This window comes from Gadus macrocephalus, chromosome 19 (genome assembly GCF_031168955.1).
Source record: "Gadus macrocephalus chromosome 19, ASM3116895v1".
NCBI lineage: Eukaryota > Metazoa > Chordata > Actinopteri > Gadiformes > Gadidae > Gadus > Gadus macrocephalus.
In genome coordinates, this window is record NC_082400.1 from 7,443,188 (window position 1) to 7,465,255 (window position 22,068).

At 45.7% G+C, this 22,068-nt stretch overlaps 1 protein-coding gene across 2 annotated transcripts in view; it reads right to left on the reverse strand.

The window, feature by feature from the left end:
- Window positions 1-22,068, reverse strand: part of arhgap24 (Rho GTPase activating protein 24) — a 57,107-nt gene that overhangs the window by 29,890 nt on the left and 5,149 nt on the right. For both annotated transcript variants that reach the window (XM_060038159.1, XM_060038158.1), the window contains exons 2-3: window positions 17,014-17,244; window positions 6,546-6,633 (exon numbers count right to left, since the gene is read on the reverse strand). In XM_060038159.1, the coding sequence (XP_059894142.1) occupies window positions 6,546-6,633; window positions 17,014-17,217 (292 nt within the window). In that variant the 5' untranslated portion in view covers window positions 17,218-17,244. The remainder of the gene's footprint in view (window positions 1-6,545; window positions 6,634-17,013; window positions 17,245-22,068) is intronic.

Below are 22,068 nucleotides of genomic sequence, written 5' to 3' on the forward strand. Positions count from 1 at the left end.
AGGCCTATCCATCACCTCTGCCAGGTATGAGTTAGTGAGGTGTCAGTCTCCATCCCGAAACTATTGCTTCTGAATCCTGCAGGATACTTATATATTCATAGCTTCTACAGTGCAATTGAGCAAAACCTTGACACTGTTAAAATGTGTTTTATTGTAATGGCTGTTTTATTTTATAGTTTTATAGTTCATATGTTTTATAGGGCCCTTACTATGTTGTATGTTTGTATGTATGCATGTATGCATGTATGCTTGTATGCGTGTATGTATGTATGTATGTATGTATGTATGTATGTATGTATGTATGCATGTATGTATGTATGTATGTATGTATGTATGTATGTATGTATGCATGTATGTATGTATGTATGTACGTACGTACGTACGTATGTATGTATGTATGTATGTATGTATGTATGTATGTATGTACGTACGTACGTATGTATGTATGTATGTATGTATGTATGTATGTATGTATGTATGCATGCACACATTTAATAAAAGCACTTGTACTAGATCAAGACATTTACAGATTTTTTAATTTATAGTAGTAACCACCTAACGACCTATATCAAAGGTTGGACTGTTTCAAATGAAATATTTAACTGAAAGCAGATCACGTAATAAAATTATTCAACTGTTTAAAAATACTTGCATAAGATGCAGAGAATATGTTCCCAAAGCTGCAACAATGCACAAAACCATATGAGGGCGCTGTTGACCTATTCCTGAAAGACATTTCCATCCAAATACCTGCTATTGTATTTTCTGGATGAAAACAATTGAATATGTATAATATTATTGGATGAGTAAAACAATGAATTATATTATTCAACAGGATTATCACCTTTACATATATAATAATAACACAATCTTATCAACTGATTCTATAGTGCCATAAAAAGCATTTATGTTGGACTACCGGCTCTTCCACCTGCTCACAGCAACATGAACCCATGAGGTGATCCACGGTGATCCATGAATTATGGGATGGATTCCTCTAGGGAGTGACCAGGGAAATGTGTCAATAACTCAGCCTTAATCTCATGCTTGGCCGGACCAGTACGGCACACTGGCAAGGCAAGAGTGCATCCAGCAACGTGTTTTAAGATTGAAAAGGAATACGTTCCTATGGAAAGGACATGGAAGGAGAGAAAGAGAGTGAGCGAGCGAGAGAGAGAGAGAGAGACCGAGGTTGAGGGAAGGATAGGATGGGGAACAGGAAGTCATACCAGCTAACCATGTTTATTAGAGCTTGGGTCAAGACGAGCGACCATATAAAGCCCAACAGGGAGCTACTTCCTCCTGGAAAACCTCTCTACTCACCACAGATGGACGACTCAAACTTTGTTAATCTGTGGCGGTGTCCTTATCCTGAGATCATTATTTAGACCATGGAAGATTATAAAATAGATTTGCATTATATCATAGCATGTATTAACTGTAAAATCCAATCTGAATGACACATCTAACGTATACATTCCACAAATGCACACGCATGAAAATCCACGCGATTGTGGAGTTAGAAGATATTTTAAAAAGCATCCATCAATATTGTCTTTGTCCCGAGGCTATAACGTCATTCATGTGGTTTGGTTGTCTGCCGCCTGTCTGTGTGAGCACCTTTAGGCCCTAACCCCAACAGGGCGCCTCAACTAAATAGAAGAAGTCCCAGAGGAACTTCAAGTGGATTTCAGGATATAGCCACTGGAAAGTCTACAAGAGTTCGACTTCTTCTCCAAAACACTTGCTGGTGGTGTTCCTGGTCCCGAGAGACCCCCGCATGCGGTGTGTTCGGAGCCCTGTCATGACAGGTTGCTGTGTTCACATCGTACCTGGATTTCATGGGAGATTTCAACAGCATCGGACAGCTTGTTGACTCTACAGATAGCGGTATATATTCAATATACAGATATGGATATCAGGAATGAAGGGCTTTCAAAGCTGGAGCCTTTGCATGTGCGGTGGTCTTGCCCAAAAGTCAACCTTACTTTTCTCTTCTTATCTTTCAAGAGCAGTAAGTGAATGCAAAGCTGTGTATTTGATACTGTCTAGACACATTGGCCAAGGTATGTTATTATCAAACAATCGATTCAATCATGAAACATGGTATGTTGTTATCGTTCCTGCATGCACAGAGTGCGTAATCTCTGGACCTGCAAGAATGTAAACATAACCTACGGCACATTTTTGCATTCTCCTATAGCCTCTTTGTTGAACTCCTTCGGCGCTCGTACGTGTCAGAACAAGTCCTAGGCTTTGGCGTCATGAAAACAGTGATGGTGCCGGCCTCTTAGAACCAGGCCTGGGCGAAACAATACTGCGGTTCTTAATTTCCCCTGGGTCTACACGTGTGTGAGGGCTCCGTGAGCGCAGTCTAAACACCGGAGGGACGCTTGGTCAAAATCGGCTCCATAAAACGACAAACACTTTTCACACTTTTTCTGGGTTGGGAAGTTTGTTTCCACACATCACAGGTAAAGCAGAGCTCAGTCTAACTGGCAGCTGTGACGGCAAAGAGAGTCCTCCCGCACCACAGGAGGGATTTCAGAGAGAGATGAGAGAGAGAGACAGAGAGAGAGAGAGAGAGAGAGAGAGAGAGAGAGAGAGAGAGAGAGAGAGAGAGAGAGAGAGAGAGAGAAAGAAAGAAAGAAAGAGAGAGAGAGAGAGACAGAGAGGGAGAGAGAGAGAGAGAGAGAGAGAGAGAGAGAGAGCGACAGAGAGAGAGCGACAGAGAGAGAGCGACAGAGAGAGAGAGAGAGAGAGAGAGATATAGAAAGAGGGGGAGGGATAGAGACGAAGAGAGAAAGAGATGGCAGTATGGAATATATATATATTTAGTTGTCAAAGGGAGAAAACTGTTTCGTAAGACAAACTGGAAAGCAGTAGAGAAAGGAACCCTTGTAATGACAGACAAACTCACATGCGCAGGCACACACACACAGCCACATAAACGCGTAAATAAGATTAGTGCTTAAACTCTTGGCTTGGGTGGCAGAGAGTATCGAACCCCTAACCCTGGAGGTGTTAATGCTATGCTATGTGTGCGCTCACACACACACACACACACACACACACACACACACACACACACACACACACACACACACACACACACACACACACACACACACACACACACACACACTCTTTGGAGGAGACCCCTCTTACAGCCCCCCCATCCACCCACTCTCTTCCCGGCAGGGCGAGGCTCCATTTTCCTAGGGCTCCAGTGTGTTGAGCTGGACAGCCCGTGTGATGTATGGATGAATGCGCGGCTCTGCGCCAGTCTGGAGGTCACAGCCGCATTGTTGCCGTGGAGCATGGCGGTGAGCTCAGCTGTTGTCCTGGGGCTCCAGCGCTAGCCGCTGGCAGCTATGCCCGGCACTGGTCCAGAGGGCTCCATCCTCGTCACCCATTAAGACAATAGAAAACTCTGTGCTTTCCTTTCTTCCATCCATCCATTTCCTTCCCTTTCACACTCTCTCTGTCTCTCTCTCTCTATCCACTCTCGCTTTCCCTCTCTCCCTCTTTCTCGTTCCCTCCATGTCTGACTCTCTCTCTCTTCTCTCTCTCCCTCTTTCTCATTCCCTACATCTTTCCCTGTCTTCCACTCTCTCTCTCTCTCTCTTTCTCGTTCTCTCCACGTCTCTCTCTCTTTCTCCTCTCTCGCTTTCTCTCTCCATTTCTCTCATTCTCTCTGTCTCTCTCCTTCCCTGTCTCTCTTGCTCTTACTATCTCTCTCGCTTTCTCTGTCCCCTTTTCTCACTCTCTTCATCTCTCACTGTCTCCGTCTCTCTTTCTCACGCCATCTCTCCTTCTTTCTCTCACACTCTTATTCTCTCCCTCTCTCACTGTTACTCTCTGTGTTTCCTCCCCGTTGCCAAGCCGCTTCAGAACGCGTGGTTGCCAGTGTTTACCAGTGACAGTGCGTTGTGTTCAAAAAGCCACTGGGTCTCTGTGAGACTTGAGGAATTTGTTTGTCGTCTTTTCCCTCGTCATTCACTTTGTCACTCTCCCTCTCTATCGCTCTCTCTCTGTACTCTAAGAGCTCTTTATTTACTGTCTTGACAAATCTGGCAGGAAACTTGACACTTGAAAAAAGAGTTCCCTTTTTCTTTGCAGCGAAATGAACTCCAAGCAATGAGCTGACCTTCTTCAAGTCTTTAGTACTCGGATATATTAAGTTACCATGAGGAGCACTGTTTAACTTTTTAAAGTTGTGTTTTGCTGTGATTAAAACCATAAAGCATAAATCCTATATTATAGTGGCAAACAGACTCTACTCAGAAAGAGAGAGAGAGAGAGAGAGAGAGGGCACGATGGAGACAGAGAGAGTGAGAGAGACAGAGAGCAAGAGGGAGACAGAGAGAGTGAGAGTGAGATTGAGAGAGAGATACGACGAAATTATGGTTAATAATAAACTATTTCAGCACGTCCATCGGCAGTTTCTTCAATCTGCTGGTAAAACAGGAAGTGCAGTGTTGCTTTCCTGTCAGAGATAGTGCAAAGTGTTGCTCTCTCTGCCTTTTGCCTAAACAGCAGTGAGTCACTGCAGGGTAATCAAATAAATAAATAAAGTTTGGAGACTTGAGAGACAGGCATCAAATACACGTCGACAGTGAGGGCTCACAGCATATGTTGGTGAAACTTCTGCCGCAATTCTGATGTACACATTCAGATGCATTTGGTGATGCTCTGGCCAAGAGCATCTGAGATGAACAGCTGAGAACTTTTGTGTGTTTGTGTGTGTGTTAGTGTGTGTGTTGTCAATGTGTTTACAAAAACACATTCCCAGGACTCCAATTCCCAGGAGGCAAACTCGTAGTCTGGGAAAATATCTGCTATCTCTTTCCAGCCCGCGATCAATCCTTACCGACCTCAGATACTGGTCTGTCACGGCATCTGTGTGTGTACGTGTGTGTGCGTGCGTGTGTGTGTATCACTGACAGCTTATCTGTGCATGTGAGGAAGAGTGCAAAACAAAGAAAAAAGGTATCGAGAAATAAAGCAACAAGAGAGAAAGAGACAGAGAGAGAGAGAGAAAGCTGGAGAGAGAAACTTAATGTATTCTGTCAGAGTTTGGGTGTTTTTGTGCACATTGAGTCACACAGGAGGAGAAGCCATCGATAGACATACAGGTAAAAGGACCTGTCGTTAAATATTCAAATGCACAAAACAGGATGTCAAAACAAAACAGGACAGAAAGAAACAAAAATAGGATCTCGCTCATTCCCTATTTTTCTCTCTACTTGTGATTTTTGGTTCATGCTGAGATTCCATCTCCCATTTACATTTACATTAACATTTAGGGCATTTAGCAGACGCTTTTATCCAAAGCGACTTACAATAAGTACATTTGTCATAAGAAGTGCATCAATATATCGCTGTCGGGACTCGGTACAGAAAGGATGTTCATAGAACCAAGTGCAAGTACAACAATCGCTAGGCTAACCAATTCCCCGTGTTACAGCCATGATAGCAGCTACTGCAGTTGCTACACAGTTAAGTACTATAATACAATACAATACAACATGTACTTGTACAATCTCCCCATTACCTTCCCTTCGTAGTCTCTGAATCGATGAGCTGCTATTTGTGGTTCCTGAGACTCTGTATCAGACACATTACAGCGAGGCTACGACAGTGCTGGGGACTACGGCAGTGACCGCAGCCGCTCCTGGCATGAGACTCAAGGTCAATCTGGGACAGCCGAGTACTGGGTGGTGCAACCAATGAACCGCTTGTTACCTTACATTGGTGGATGCTGCCTTTGGTGTGTGCGTGTGTGTGTGTGTGTGCGTGTGCTTGTGCGTGTGTGTGTGTGTGTGCGTGCATGTGTGAATTTGTGTGTGTGAATTGAATGTAGTAGACTTTGAGAGCCCACACTCCCGCCCTCTGCTGTTGCTGCTTCAGCATTAAGGCCCAATCTCATTTCTACCCCTTACCCCTTCCCCTTACCCCTTCAAAACAAGGGGGAGGGGTAAGGGGTAGAAATGGGATTGGGCCTAAAACAGGCACATTTCAAAGTCAGTTGACCGGAAATCAAATGAAGGAACCGAGAAGAAAAAGGATTTGCGCGGTTTGACTTGCGAAATTAAATGAGTTAAGCTGACTCCACACTTAGATTTACAACATTGTTTTTAAGAGCCAGTAAACTCAAAACAATTTATTTGGTTTTAAACATGGGAATATGTCTTGCAGTGGTTTAGTTTGATGGCCGTGTCCGATTGGGGGCTAAGCTTCTCCAACAATTATAGCATACCGGGTGTTGCAAATTTCATATGCAACATCGCTGATTGTAACGCTTGTACACAACAACGGTACTAAAAAAGTATCCAGAGGTTGGTGTGGATGAAGTTTGTGGTATTTTTTTAGTACAGTCGTTTTGTAGGAGCAGCGACCCTACCCCCGTGGGCTGAAACCGGGAGTACATTCACGAGTTACGGTCGCGCACATTCAGTTTTGATGACTCCAAGTCAACTTAATAAAAAATAAAAGTTTTTCTTATGACGGGTTGATTGCAAATGTTTCATGTTTTTCAGTACCTGGAGCGATCTCGAAGAGAAACTTCCCTCCTTCGTCGCCGTTGGTCGCGTGCTCCGTGACTCTGTTTCCAGATAACACAATGGTGCCCTGAAACACAACAAAACACACAAGGGAAAAGGACAGGAGTCAGAGGCTGAAGGTACAGGATACATCGTTTCACCAGGAACATCGACTCATGCCTCACTGGACAAACATCCTCATTTGAAACCATATCGCATTGATGCATGAGACCATCCCTGAGACCAGGAACCACAGAAGGGAGGAGGAGAGGATGGAGGGAGAGAGGATGGAAGGGGAGAGAGAGATGGACCAAGTCCATAAGGAAGGAGAGAGATGGAGGGAGAGAGGATGAAAGGGTAGAGAGAGAGTGAGCAAGTTAAAAAGGGAGGAGGAGAGAGGGGGAGAGAGGAAGGGAGGGAAGAGAGCGATGGAGCAAGTAATAAAACAGAGGAGGAGAGAGGGGGAGAGAGGAAGGAAGGGAAGAGAGACATGGCGCAAGTTCAAAAGGGAGAAGGAGAGAGGGGTAGAGAGGAAGGAAGGGAAAAGAGCGATGGAGCCAGTCAAAAAGGGAGGTGGAGAGAGATGGAGTTAGAGAGGAAAGTATGGAACAGACTGATGGAGCAAGTTAAAAAAGGGAGGAGAAGAGAGAGCAATGAATGGAAGAAGAGGGAGTGAAAGAGAAAGATATGGATCAATCAGATACCAAGTACCATGTAATCAACCATCAAGAACATCACGGTCATTGAATAGACCCAGGACCTAACAAATATTAAACATTGGTAAACCAGCCTCACATAATAATCGACCCTTTATTATCATTAAAGGCATCATTATAGGGACTAACACAGACAGGGCTCATAACACTAATGATGCGTCTGCTACCTTTGTAGTAGACTTATCTCCCCTAGTTCAGTCTAGTAGTACAAGCGGTACATCAAAGGTGGAGCAGACTCATAATTAGTGTAATGAGCGACACCTGTGTTTGCCCTGCGACAACGCCTCTGCGATAAAGGTCCACACACTTGAACCTGATCACTTTAATGCACGACACACACAATAAACAGAGAGTGATTGTCCCTTGACTAAATTAGCGTCGCACCTTCCGACCTTTGGCGACATGTGATCGCCGTCAGAGCGACCCTTATCTCGCCGGCGGGGAGAGGCTAACGATGCTAACGCAGGCAAGCTGTGGACGGGGGTCCAGCTCGCCACTGACTTCTAAGGGAGGTTTTTTTTCGGTCGGTCTGCTTCCTGCTCACAGGCTACAGACACATGATTAGAGAGAGGGCTTTAATAAGCCATAAACACCGTGACAAGCAGGAAGCTGACCCGAACCGGAGGAGACCCGACACCCCGAGCGACAAGACTTAAAAAAGGCTGTGTCGCGGCGGGCTGGGAAGGGATCAGGCCCAGCGGAGAGGGGGGATTGTTGCTGTTTTGTTGAGCACAGCAATAGAGAGGTCTGGACCAATGTCACATGATGACATCCAAGGGGTTAACAGAATGCAGTGTCAAATGCATCAGTGGTCGTGCAACACGTGAGATTTTTTTATAGGGATTACGACTAAGCAACATGAAAGCGACCACAGTTGGGTTGTTAGGTATGACTCATACTACTACTACTACTACGGCTATTACTGTTTGTGTTTGCATGTGGGAGTGTGTTAGCCTGACGCCATGAGCGGGATTACAACCAAAAGCCGCCACAAGTGAATTGTTAGGGATGACATCATGCTACCACAAGTAGTTCTACTACTGCTGTAATTAAGTGTGTGTAGGTTTGTATGTATGCGTGTGTAATGTGTATGCATGCATGTTTGTGTGTATGCGTGCGTGTGTGTGTGTGTTTGCGCGCGGGTTTGTTTGTGTGTTTGCGTATGCATGCATGCACGCGTACGTGCGTGCATGTGTGTGTGCACAGCCAAGAATACATGCACGTCTGTGTGGGCTGATCTGGGTGTGTTCCGACCACCGGAGCCATGTTTTCTTCCTCTATATTATAACCATTTTTCCTTAAAAACCACAACACTGGCGGGGTGCTAGCGCTCCCTCCCTCTCTCCCTCTCTCTCTCGGCCACAGCCACACTTTCCACAGGGGTGTTCTCCCCTCCTTGGGCTCTTGTTTTGCTGAAGAGGAACCCAGCCGTCTCAGACAAAACAATATTTATAGACCCGTGCCCAAAGCAGAGGACCACACCTCCCCTCCGCGGACCAGTGGTTTGCTGTTCTGCTCTCCGAGAAAATGTAGTGCTCTGTAAGGTCAGCTCCTGCACTGCTTCCATAGACAGCATTTGGGTTTGTAACAGGTCACCGAACCAGAGTGAATTGGAGTATTGTTTTTTATATTGCCTTCGTGTACATTGTATTTTGTGATGGTAGTGGTGGTGTTGGTGCACACACACACAGACACACACACACACGTACTAGCGCACACACACAAACACGTACAAGCGCGCACACACACACACACACACACACACACACACACACACACACACACACACACACACACACACACACACACACACACACACACACACACACACACACACACACACGTTGGAGATGAGGTCAATATTGTATTTTGTGATGGTAGTGGTGGTGTTGGTGCACACACACACACAGACACACACACACACACACACGTACTAGCGCACACACACTAACACGTACAAGCGCACACACACACACACACACACACACACACACACACACACACACACACACACACACGCACACGAGTACAAGTGCACGCAAACACGCTCACACACAAACAGGGACATATACAAGAGCACGCACACACGCTCACACACACACACAGGTCCCTGGTGTTGTCCCACTACATGAGGAGCTGAGTGGTTTAAGAATAGAAAGGCATCATTTTGTCGCTTGGCATTTCCTTTTCAGAATAGCGCGTCTGGTGTATCTATTTTCTACGAGCGCACTGGGAAAGTGCACAGCCCGCAGATTCAGCGTCGGAGATGGTCTCAGAGGTTGTCGGTTGAAATTCCTAACGCCAAATGTATTTATATAAAAAGTATTTATTCCCGCAAGGCGGTGAAGCGCAGAGCAGAGGGCTAGCTCACTCTTTAGCGGTTAGGATGTTTCAGTCCCAGCCGCAAAAGTTCTGGGTTCGAACCCCAATGTCCGGACTATCACTCTATCTGTCAGCATCCCTGAGCCACATGCCATAACCCCTATCTGCTCCTTAATAACCTGGACCTCTGTCCAGTGAATTCACTGTAAGTCACTTTGGATAGAAATGTGTGCTCCTAAAAATACAGCTGAGGTCAAGGCCTGGATTAAGGGCGCCGTTTTAGTGCGACCTCTGCTTACAGCGACGAGGGTGTTTACTGCAAGCGGCACACCAGGAATGTGTTTTCCCTTTCCCCGGAAGCACAAAGTTGAATATAGCAGCGATGCTGGAAACGCAAAAGTTAGGATTCCTAGCTTCGGCAGCTGTTCAGTCACCCAAGGGTGCATTTCCGCATGTACACGCATGCATTTCACTAATTAGTCAAACCGGTGGAGGTCATACCTCCGTTTGGTAACACAGCCCCCCCCCCCCCCCCCCCCACACTCTCCCCCTTGATTGTCCCCAGGCTCACCTGGGGTCCAAATCCAGGCCAGATATAAACCAGCCGAACACACATGCGTCTTCATCAGCACATGAACAGACCCACAACCCCCACCTGCCATACATGAAGCTGTATTTTTAAGTGTGCAACCATGTGGTGTTGTGGATAACTTTAGTTATAAATAATCTCGTGCCTCGCTCCCTCAATGTGACTGAAAGGCACAGAGGGTAACTACCATGATAACTGTCTCAATAGAACTCCTGTTGAAATCACAGACTCTTCCAGTGCCAGCTCAATGATTGTAATATGATGCCAGCCCTAAAAGTAAGACACAAAACGAGGTAACCCCTTTTTTAATCAAAGTAGTTGTATTTTCTTGTCTCATCCCATTAGTCTGAGGAGTTAGCTTTTGGGGTTAAGTGTGTTGCTAACAGCATGTGTGCAGACGTGTGAGAAGGAAGCTTATTAGCACGGTAATAAGAGCACTGAGCTAGTGACCCAACAGCACCTTAATCACAAGGAAGGTCACATGGTATGTACCAAGCACACTTCACAATGGGGATTCGTAGTTGAACATACAGAATAGAGTTAAGTTCCTGAACTTAGGTCCCTATCTTCACAATACTTCTCCCCCCCCCCCCCCCTCTCTTCTTCCATTTCTTACTTTCCCCCTCTCTCTCGTATGAATGTGATCGTTTTTATTATTGTTCGTAGTATAGCCATAAAGAGACTATAAAGGGACTCTTTTGATGGCTCCCCACTGCAGCACTGCATTGTCCATGTTCAGAGAAACACGGCTAGATATAAAAATACCAAGAATGACAGAAATGTTAACGTTAACGTGACCAGATTTCTGAAATGAGTTTGCCGGACCATATGTCAACAAAATATCTCACCCTAGAAAACCTGCTTCTTTATAAACTACTACATGACTCGGACTGACTTGACTCACCAGCTATGGATGGCCACAGGAGAGTTGGTATCAGTGTACAACTCTGAAACCAATTAGACAAATGATTCCAGAGAGCATTTCAATATGTTCATGTGATCGGTTGGGTCTGACTGCTCTGATTTATTGATTTAATGATTTGCGAGTCAATTTCGTAGACATAAAAAAATAAAATCAAGAATCATATTATAATGTTTGAACAGTTGTCCCCACCCTAGTCTACTCGAGGAAGGGAAACTCACTTCAGCTGAGGATCAATCCTATTTTGTTCGTTTTTCATTCCAAAAGTGTGAAATGAATGATTGATCAGTTGCTCCCTCCACCTTCCCACACAGAGGAGTGTGTTTGGGGAGGTCTCTTTGGCAATAGTTACACCAATTAGGAAACTTATAGAGGGAGTATAACTTGTGCCTTGCCTGTTAATATTTGATACCCTATGATCCAATGGCTGCAGGATAGCACATGTATTATTCTCTGTAGTGAATAAAAAAGCGAATTTTCATTGAATCTATGAAATTGTGGTGGTTGAGTAAATTCTTAATCTTGTTTTTTTGAAGATGGTGTTTTTCCACCACCAGCAAATGTTTATGTTTCATAAACTGTGCTAGTAGTAAAATCCAATAGTAATAAACATCCGAACTGCAATAGCAATAACAACAAAAATGATGAATTTGACTGACAAATGAAAGTGATTAACAAAGGCGCTCTAAAATGAACCAATAACACCTCTTTTACAGATCTTCCTTAATATAACTCACGTCTTATATGTACTACGCCCCTTTCTACTGTAGGTTTCTGGCGTCTCGGGTGTTGAAGCTCACAGCTGAAAGGTACCGGGTTCGATGCCCAGTGTCTGCAGCCTGAGCTGCGAGGTATCATAGGGAAGAGATGGCTCGCAGCTGCTCCTGAATGACTGTAAGAGGCTTTGGATGAACGTGTCTGCTAAAAGACGAAGTAGGAAAAAACGAGTCGGGGCTGTGGGCCAGAGTCCAGGTCGCACCGGGCCAGAGTCATTCCTCATTAAGGAGTAAAAGTGAATGAGGTGTGAAAGCTCCTTCAGAAAGTACGTAACCTCAGTGACCTGCCTTTTATATGGTTTATATTAACCGGTATTCTATCATTAGTCATCCTTTACACTCCATTTACCGTTGGAAGTACAAAAAAAACACAGGTTTGTCGAACCTAGTGGAAAGTCAAAGTCAAAATGTTTGATTTCTTAAAGGTGCAGTGTGTAGAATTTAGTGGCATCTAGCGCAACGGAATTGGAAGATATGGAATCAAATATAATTTTTGCATGTTTGAATGTGTGTATAATCCGATGAAAACATAGATCCTTGTGTTTCTAGTAACTCAGAACGAGCCCTTTATGTCTCCATAGGGAGAAGGTCCTCCACGGAGCTCACCATGTTGCACCGCCATGTTCGTTAAGCAGCTCAGGACGGACCAACAACTTGACACTAGGCTGCTCGATACTGTCGTACACAATTAAATCCTTTTGTACCAGGACAGACCACCATAGCTTCTCCTCTGTCGTTCGAAAGGAAGAGCTGAGGGGGGTATTCAGTCGGTTTCAATCTGCAACCTCACTGCCAGATGGCGCTAAATCCTACACATCGCTCCTTTAAAAATGTGCACATATACTTTTAAATCAAGCTAGTAAACACACTGAGTTTGTGTCTTTTCAAAGTTTGTGCATGTGTGTGTGTGTGTGTGTGTGTGTGTGTGTGTGTGTGTGTGTGTGTGTGTGTGTGTGTGTGTGTGTGTGTGTGTGTGCATGTATGGATGTGTTGTGTGGGCATGTGTGCGTGTTTTAGAGCCCCTCGCAGCGACCTTAAGACCTCGCCTCTCAGCAGCTTATTACAACCTTCTCACTCGCTGGCGTTTCAAACGGTGGCGCATTAAAGTAATCCCCATGCATGAGTCTGATTTATCTGTCTCCCCCTAGACCAAAGCCCACGGAATGGCGCCGATAAGAATCCACACTGCCAGAGTGCCGGCCCTGCCGAGGCCAAAACATTCCCAGCTTGGCGGTGAGGATGTTAGCTGACACCAGAAATCAAGTGGCACCTAGCTTCAAAGGAAAACGCTCCCACACGGCCAAGCTGAGGACGGATTCAACTTTGCTGGCTAACTGAAAAGAAGGAACTATATACATAACTTTCAACTGTATAAATGACAATTCCAAAAAAACGGACGTATACCAATGAAGTAGATTAAAAAGAGTATCAAAAAAAGTTCTACTATTTAGTCATTTAGCAGACAGTTTTATCCAAAGCCTCATAGATAGCTTATATTAAGGAGAAGGTAGGCGTTAAGGAATCTTGCTGAATGATGCTGGGAGCCCAACACCCTAGGCCCCCACTAGACTATCTGGCTTTAGGGATAATAGCTTCAAAGGCTGGAACAACAAACGCTGATCTCACATTTTGTTAAAACACACCAATTAGCATAATTGTATTGGAGGACTACTTCTTCACACACCCTGAAGACCTGTTCACGAGGTGATATCGTAGGGCAACCACAGGTGTTCCTCAGAACACTAATTATAGGTCTGCTCCACTTTACGTACCAGGGCAAGGATGGTGGACTAAACTGGTGGATAGAACTCTTCTACCCGTGCCCCGTAAAAACACCAGCCCAACAATTAGTGCTATGAGCGATGACCCCGCTGAGAAAAAGGATCCACCACCGCCGTGTTTTTATACTTCAGCATCAGCGCCGAGACACGCCACCACACGCTCACACTGGAACTTGTTAAACCGTTCAGCTGGCGAGTGTCACACACGCCGCGCGGGCTGTTTCTGAAATAATAAACCCCGCTATAGGAGCGACGCCGGTCCGAGAAGACCCCCGCGCCGTGGGACCAGCAACTGTTATCTGCTGCAGTCCAGACCCCCGCCCTCTGCTCTCGCCTTACCCCTCTGAGCGCGTGCAGACGCAGCCGAGCGGCAATGAGCGGGGGGGGGGGGGGGGGGGGGCGGGCGGGCTCTCCCTGTCTGGCTGGTTTGAGTATGGATGGTGGTTGGCAGCCCCACTGCCTTTATTTACGATTACGTATTGTGGTGCGGTGAGGGTGTCTAGACTGATGTGTGTGTGTGGGTGGGTGTGTCAGGGGGACGATTCGTTGAGGAGTCAGAAAGAGAATAGGGTGATTGGCGTACACAAGAAAGGTAGGAGTTTGGTATGCACCCCTAAATGCTTTTGTAACGAACTGCATGAGCTGCTTTTATACAACAGGAAAATATATGAGGTTATGATCATACTATATTATGCTATACAAATACATTATGTTATACATAGTTCCCTATACATGATGATGGAATTAACATTTCTTTGCACGAGTGCCTACTATACTGAAACTTAATTAGTCTTTGCCTGTGTGTCTGCAGTGGGCAGCTGTATCGAGGGGGGGGGGGGGGGGAGTGGGGCATGTCAACAGAGTGGTGATGCCAAACGCACACGTGCTCAAACCCCCCTCCCACACACACACACACACACACGCTTCCCTGACCCTTCACCCGAATCTCCTCTCCCATTCCTCAGATTCCAGGGAGCGGCTGGGTACTGATGAAGTGACACAGACACACACACACACACACACACACACACACACACACACACACACACACACACACACACACACACACACACACACACACACACACACACACACACACACACACACACACACACACACACACACCACAATCATCATCATCATAAACATCATCATCATAACAGCCATCATCATCCTCATCATCCAATCTTCTTAGAAAAGCGGATCGAAACATTCCGCTGCAGTTACTGCTTGAGCAACAACATATATCACAAAGTTCATGTTGTAATCGTTGCATCATCAGATAGTTGCATTCTGGGACTATTTTCAAGATTAGTATTTTTTTTATATTTTTCTTATACGCAGGGAATTAGGGATAGTGTATGTACTTACTGCTGCATGCTATTGTATGCGCATATGAAAATAGGAGAAGTAATTTCCTTTGGCTAGTCTGTGTTTCTCTGTTTGGTTCGGTACGTTTTACTATCCGTTCCTGAACGTTTCATGCATGTTATTTATGGGCAACAGAGGACGCCATTAGCAGTAGCGGTAAATAATGGGAAAGTAATAGGTAACAAACGCCTTGCCTCACACGAGCTGACAATAACAATCTGAATATAGATCCACATTGTCATTGTGTGCGTATGTGTGTTTGTGTGTGTGTGTGGGTGCATGTGGGTTTTATGACTGAGAAATAATGCAACAGAGAGCCATTAACTATTCATTTCTAAATCAGTCGGCTCCACGCTCAGAGATCAGGACGCCTGAACATTCCAGTGTGAACCTTTAAGAAGCATTTTTAAACTGGGAGCATCCAAAGAGGCCTATCTCCGTATTATCTCCATCTGGAAACAACTTTCCTTTTCTTCCGACTTCTCTTTAGGTACTTTTACTTTGTGGGGGAGTGTGTGTGTGCGTGTGTGTCTGTGCTCGGGAGTGCATGTGTGTGTGTGTGTGTGTGCGCGCGCGCGTGCGTGCGTGCGTGCGTGCGTGTGTGTGCGTGTGTGTGTGTGTGTGTGTGTGCGTGTTCGGGAGTAAATGTGTGTGAGTGTATCTGCGAGACTGTTCCGCCCGGCTAGCCACGGAGATTTAGGGACTTTGAACACATTGCTCTGTGCCTGGCCTAGTTTTTTGTTAAAGTTTTATTAAAGTTTTCCACTGAAGACGTAAAAAATAAGTTACCGTTTTAAAGGGGGAAAAATGTCTATCTGAAATGTATGTAGTCTCTCCCCGAGAAGTAGGGCAAAGGAAAGAAAAACGACTCGACTTTACTGAACACTATCTTCCGCCGGCAGCAGAAGTTTGTGGGGAATAATGAATGAATAGATGGTAGGAAAGGCATAAACAAAAGAAGAGAAAGCTTCTGGAACTATCTGAACTCACTAATTGATCTGAGAGCGCTTTCCAGGGCTTTTAACGTCAGTTTATGTACGAGAGATGCTGTCCAGGAGTGGGTCATTCTCCAGGAAAACCCTTTAACTGGTACCGATCTATCAAACCCAAAGTACACCCAAGAACAACAATCGAAGAACGCTTTCTTTGCGTCCGAACCAAGGGTTGAGTAGCATGCAGGGGTACCGACTAAAAAGGTTTCCATTCCTGCTGGAAAATCACAGTCACTGGGAAAACGACACCCAGACAAAGGGAAGACAGTGTCGGGAATGCTTACATCAGTCCACAGTACTGACGTTCCATGTTGACTCCTCCGAGCCAGCGCTCTGCTGTTTACCTTTAACATAAAACCACCTTCACGTCGCCCCGATGCTTCTCTGATGTTGATCCAGTTCCTTCCACGAGTCTAACCCAATAACCCTCCATCCTCGCTTTTTTCTGAGTTTGTGGAGCGTCTGACGACAACAACCGCTGCAGTGACTCGCATTGTTGTCGCTATTCCCACCAGTACACTATCCAGCACACGGATACAAGAAGGGGAAAATCAAAGCAGTGTTATGACAGTCAGGGTCCCTCCCAGGATCTAGGCCAGGAGAGGTACGCCACGACATCATCTTCTGCTCCGTAACAAAGGCTGTCCTACTGCACCCACCGGAGATTTCTCGTGCTAAATTTATGTATTGTAATTATTACCGTCTTTCAGAGAAAGACGGAAGACCTCCTGTATAGAAATGAAGAAAACGTGCGGCCACCTTTACGGTTTCCAGGATGACGGAGGAACTATAAAATAGATTTAATAAAAGCCATATCTATATATATTCCATATGCAGACATCTTACACCATCGACCATGGCAGGGGAGCCTTTGTGATTGAGGCGTGCTATATAAACACGCTTCCTTGGCTGTGGCTGGATCGTCGGGTTGCTTAGGTAACGGTAGGAGCAGCGTAACGGCCACAGGGTGGGTTCCCCCTGGGCCGTCCTCAGACTCACCAGGGCCTTGCTCTCCTCCTCGTCCTTGTAGTAGCACAGCTGCTCCCGGCGCAGCACGAACCAGCGGGTGTGCCAGGTCTTCACGAAGCCGCCCTGCTTCTTCAGCCACCCACACCGGACGACCCGGGCCGCCGGCCCGCCGCCGGGCCCCGGGACGCGGGCGGCGGGGCCCCCGACTCTCTGGGAGACCGCCTGGTCCTCCATCGAGAGAGGCGGCGCAGGAAACGCGATCTGTGAACAAGTGGAAGGATATTTACCATTGTGTTATTTACTATTGCGTTCGGAAACGAAGGACAAAGTAAAACAAATGTATTGACTTGTGTTGTAGACTCAAACTAACCGTGAAGGCTACTTAGATGTAAGCCATTGAAGGCAGGAGAGGTTAGGTCGAAATAGGCCAGTCATTTATTGAGTCAGTAAAGGGCTCTATAAAGGGACCTGGCAAATGGTTTGGCGGGCTGCTGTTATAGTTATGGTTTTTAATATCCCTCGTTATTAGTCGAGTTGTTTTGTCACGAAGTGTTTCATGAATTAAATAACAAAGTCAACGTGTTCTGGCACTGCGTACTGCTGTGATATGTTCAAGATCCATGATAATAAACTGCATATATTACATGTTCTGATGCGTGTGTGTTATCCTGAGAAATCGGAGTAAGGGGAAAACATCTAAACTTCCCCGCCCACGTGCCAATGTTCTCCCACTTGTCTAGGGGTTTCTTGTTCTGTTTCTCTGTCTCTCTGTTTTCATCTTCTATTGCATAAGACTCCCTGTCTCTGCCTGTTGAGACAAGTAACCACTCTCACACTGTTTAAGTCCACAATTAGCACAGGCATAAAAGGATGTTAAATCCATCCTTGCTCACAAAGGACGTTGAATGTTGACTTTAAATAATTCATCAAAGACTATTTTAACACCTGTCGTGTCTCTCTCTTTTAATTAACTGGTGCTAGAGTCTTATCTGTGTGCAGAAATGTCTCCCAGTTCTCTTCTCCTTTAACCCCACCAACCTGATACCCAAAACGAACCACATAATACCTAAGCTTACACTTTTTACCTCAACTAAAGAAGAGTATCTAAGCTTAAGGCCCAATCTCATTTCTACCTACCCCTTACCCCTCCCCCTTGTTTTGAAGGGGTAAGGGGAAGGGGGAGGGGTAAGGGGTAGAAATGGGATTGGGCCTCACTGTTGTCACAAATGTGTAACTTGAACAAGCTGGAGCTTGTTCATTGGCCCCATGACATGTCATTTCCATCCCACTAGTCAGTGATTGGACAGTGGATGAGGGCAATATTTCCACAATAAACAAAAACACAATGTACATTTCTCTTCCCCCTACTCATGTCTTCCCGTTGGAATAATTCTGAAAATCTAGAGCGAGAGATTTGGTTTGATTAAAAAATGGCTTAGATTAAGTACTTTAATATTTATGAAAATGGAGGAGGAGCAGGAAATAAAATGAATGCCACAGTGTTTGTCAAAGTATGTCATTAACTGGCTTGATGAATGAATGACACTTTGAATGCGCATGAGACAATAATAAGACATACCCAAAGTTTGCTAGCCTTCCCACACAATGTATGATATACATATAACCTACACATGGCTCCCATTCCTTGGTGGTCTGGAGTCGTCAGAGAGAGACAGGTCAGATGGATTACAAAGCACATGTTGTTCACTCTTCTATAAACGTTTGGAACACGAGACCGGCTTGACGTACATAAAAATAAAACTGTGTGTTCCTCAGCATTGGGAAGTTATTTTGTGGTACAAAGGACAATAGATTGAATTATTCTGGTATCAGATTTATGTATATATATGTGCAGTATCTATTCTGCTATTGTTTTGACTCTAGGTTTGGGATAAAGTATGGGGGAAATAAGTAACTCATATCGTCTGTTGTCCCAAGATGATTGGTTGTGTCATGAACAAAGTCTTGAGTGTGCGCGGGCACACACGCACACACATGCACAAACACACACAAAAAGGCATTTCAAGTCTATGAAAGCTTCATCAGAACCATAAATCCGCCCTCAACAGTGTACCATCTCCTACAACACGATGCGCCGTCCTGAACTCATCTGTTCCCCGGTAACCCTTCCTCTGTCGGCCTGCTGCCGCCCTCACCCACGGCCACACTATCAGCGGTCCGAGGGAAGACATTAGGCCTGGGCGCCGTCCAAACGACCAGGGGAACCAGATGAGATCCAGATGAGCGCCAGATGTGGGCGTGCAGCGCTTGGCCTCGTCAGCAGCGGCGGTGGAACAAGTGCATCAGGAGGACATGTGACTTCCCACTGCTTCGGCTGGCAGTGTGCGGCAAGAGCCGACTGGATTTATGTGTGTGCGAGTAGGCTGTAATATATGGATGTAAATATTAGGGAGCAGTTCAAATATTATTGAAGCTACTGGAGGTTTTTGGTTTGTTGATAATATCGGCTCATATCACTGCGGTGTAAGTACTGCGCTTCCTCAGCTGTTTGTAACATGAAGGAAATAATAATAAAGTATCTATTGAGCTATGGTGGCGGGATCCAGCTGATACAGCGGGCTGGAGAACTGGAGCTGTGCTCCAGGCTAAGGAGGACTTAAGCACACTTAATGTGGCTTCATAAGGCTTTTCTTTACTCCTGGTTCTCTTTTACACACAAACCTTTGAACACACAACCACTAAAGATCAACAAAACAAGGGCACTACCACTAAAACCAACGCACACACAAACACACACACACACACACAGTCACACACAAACCAACACACAGTCAGACAGTCACACACACGCACACGCACACACACACACACACACACACACTCCACTAACACCAACACACAGTCACACACACACACACACACACACACACACACACACACACACACACACACACACACACACACACACACACACACACACACACACACACACACACACACACACACTCCACTAAAAGCAACACACAGACACAGACACAAACACAGACTTGCCAGCAGCAGCAGCAGCATAGAGGTGACACGCCCATCTGTTTATAAGGTCCCCCGCGGTGTTCTGTCGGGCTAGCCCCACAGCGCTAGCACGTAGCGGCCAGGACTCCTGCTCAGTGATAGATTCATCCTGTGTATGCTACCGCTAGGCTACTCTCCCCTCCATCCCCGCTACCACTGCTGCTGCTCATGTGTTTCCTCTCAGACAAAAAACACGTAACTCTGTGAGTTGTCGTTGTAAGTTACGATAATGGCTGTAGTTCTGTTATAATGATGGTTGTAGTTCTGTTATAATGATGGTTGTAGTTCTCTGTGCTCTGTCATGTGCCTTGTTAATGTACTCAGTTTTCTTACAGCAAGAAGGGATTTTGGTGACAAGATGTGTGTTGTGTTATGCACGTACCGGTTCACTCTATGGGTATTAATGACATGTGAGCACATGATACATGATAACACATTAAGAGGGAATATAAAACTGGACCCACACCAAAACACCCTCAACATGTCACTGAGGAGTAATAACAATCTGCTTCATATCTGACACATCACTAAAACAATTGCAACACTCGTGTGTGTGTCTGTGTGTGTCTCTCTATGTGTGTTTGTGTCTCTATGTTTGTGTGTTTGTCTCTCTATTTGTATGTGTTTCTGTGTGTGTGTCTCTATGCGTGTGTGTGTGTGTGTGTGTGTGTGTGTCATGGATGTGTATGTGTGTGTGTGTGTGTGTGTGTGTGTGTGTGTGTGTGTGTGTGTGTGTGTGTGTGACATGTGTGTGTGTGTGTGTGTGTGTGCGTGTATGTAGGTGTGTGTGTGTGTGTGTATGTGTGTGTGTTCGTGGATGTGTGGGTCTATGAATATGTGGGTATGTGTGACTCTGTGTCAGCGTGTGTCGACGTGCCTGTGTGAGCAGTTGTGCAGCATAACATTTCCCTCCATATAGCCGTGTGTGTGCCTCGGTCCGCACTGTATCCCAAAGTCACCGGGGTCAGCGTGTAACAGTGCTGCTTTGTCCCCCGGGCTCGTCGACCGTGTCCAGACTGAAAGACCCCATTGATGACCCTCATAAATAAAATATTCCATCTAGTAAATCAGACATGTATACAGACGTGTATTAATCTTTTCTAGTTTCTCCTCCCCATCCTCAGCAGAGTAATAAGACAAGAAATTGTGAACTAACAAAAATACAATAAAACACCTTGACGGATGGCTATATATTTCAGCCATTTTTACGGTTTGTTTTTGTAATTTGAGCTTTTTATAGGAAAGCCCAGCAGAGCTTAACCCCTGGTGCAGCAGTCCCCTATGTGGCAGCAGAACCCCCCGGGGAAGGGCGCTCAGAGCTTGGGCAGGAACCCAGCAACAGAAAGGGGCGGGCTGACGGCTGGTTCCGGGATATTCTACCAAATAAAACTCATTTGTTTAAGTGAGTTTGCAGTCCATATAACAGCAGTTTTGATTTGCAAACACAGGTTCCCAACATGAAAACCTGAGAACTTGTGGAACAGTGGAAAGCCCACTACCTCACTGAACCACTCGCTGTATGTGAGGTCTCTAAGTTCTCGCTTTAAGTTCACATGAGACTATGGTTTGTGTCAGCAACATGAGAAGCCAGGAGATAGGATTATTTGGAGGGGGGGAGGTGTGAAAGTCCGTAAAGCGTGCTTGATGAGTTCTTATAAAACAAAACTATGAAACGGGATGCGGGTTAGCGGGTGGTGGCCGCCGGCGCCCTGGGCTCCGCCGTCATCGGCCGGCAGCTGTTCTCGTCCAGTGCGTACACACGGCGGGTTTGTTCCCCTCGGTATCGGAATGAGATTGAGCACAAAGCATATAAACATGGTGATTATCGTTTGACAAGTCCCGCGTCTGAAACACTAGCCCGCCTGTGATCCCTCAAATGAAAAACGAAAGTTCAAAAGGGAGCCAAGCTCCCGATGCACTTCTGTCCTCGAAATTTGAACTTCACTGGGACCCAATATGACCCTATGATGAGATGATGTGTCCCTGGTGGACCCTCGGCTACAAATAAATGGGTATTTTCAATACAATCAATAAGCGAGTGGCAAATTATTTCTG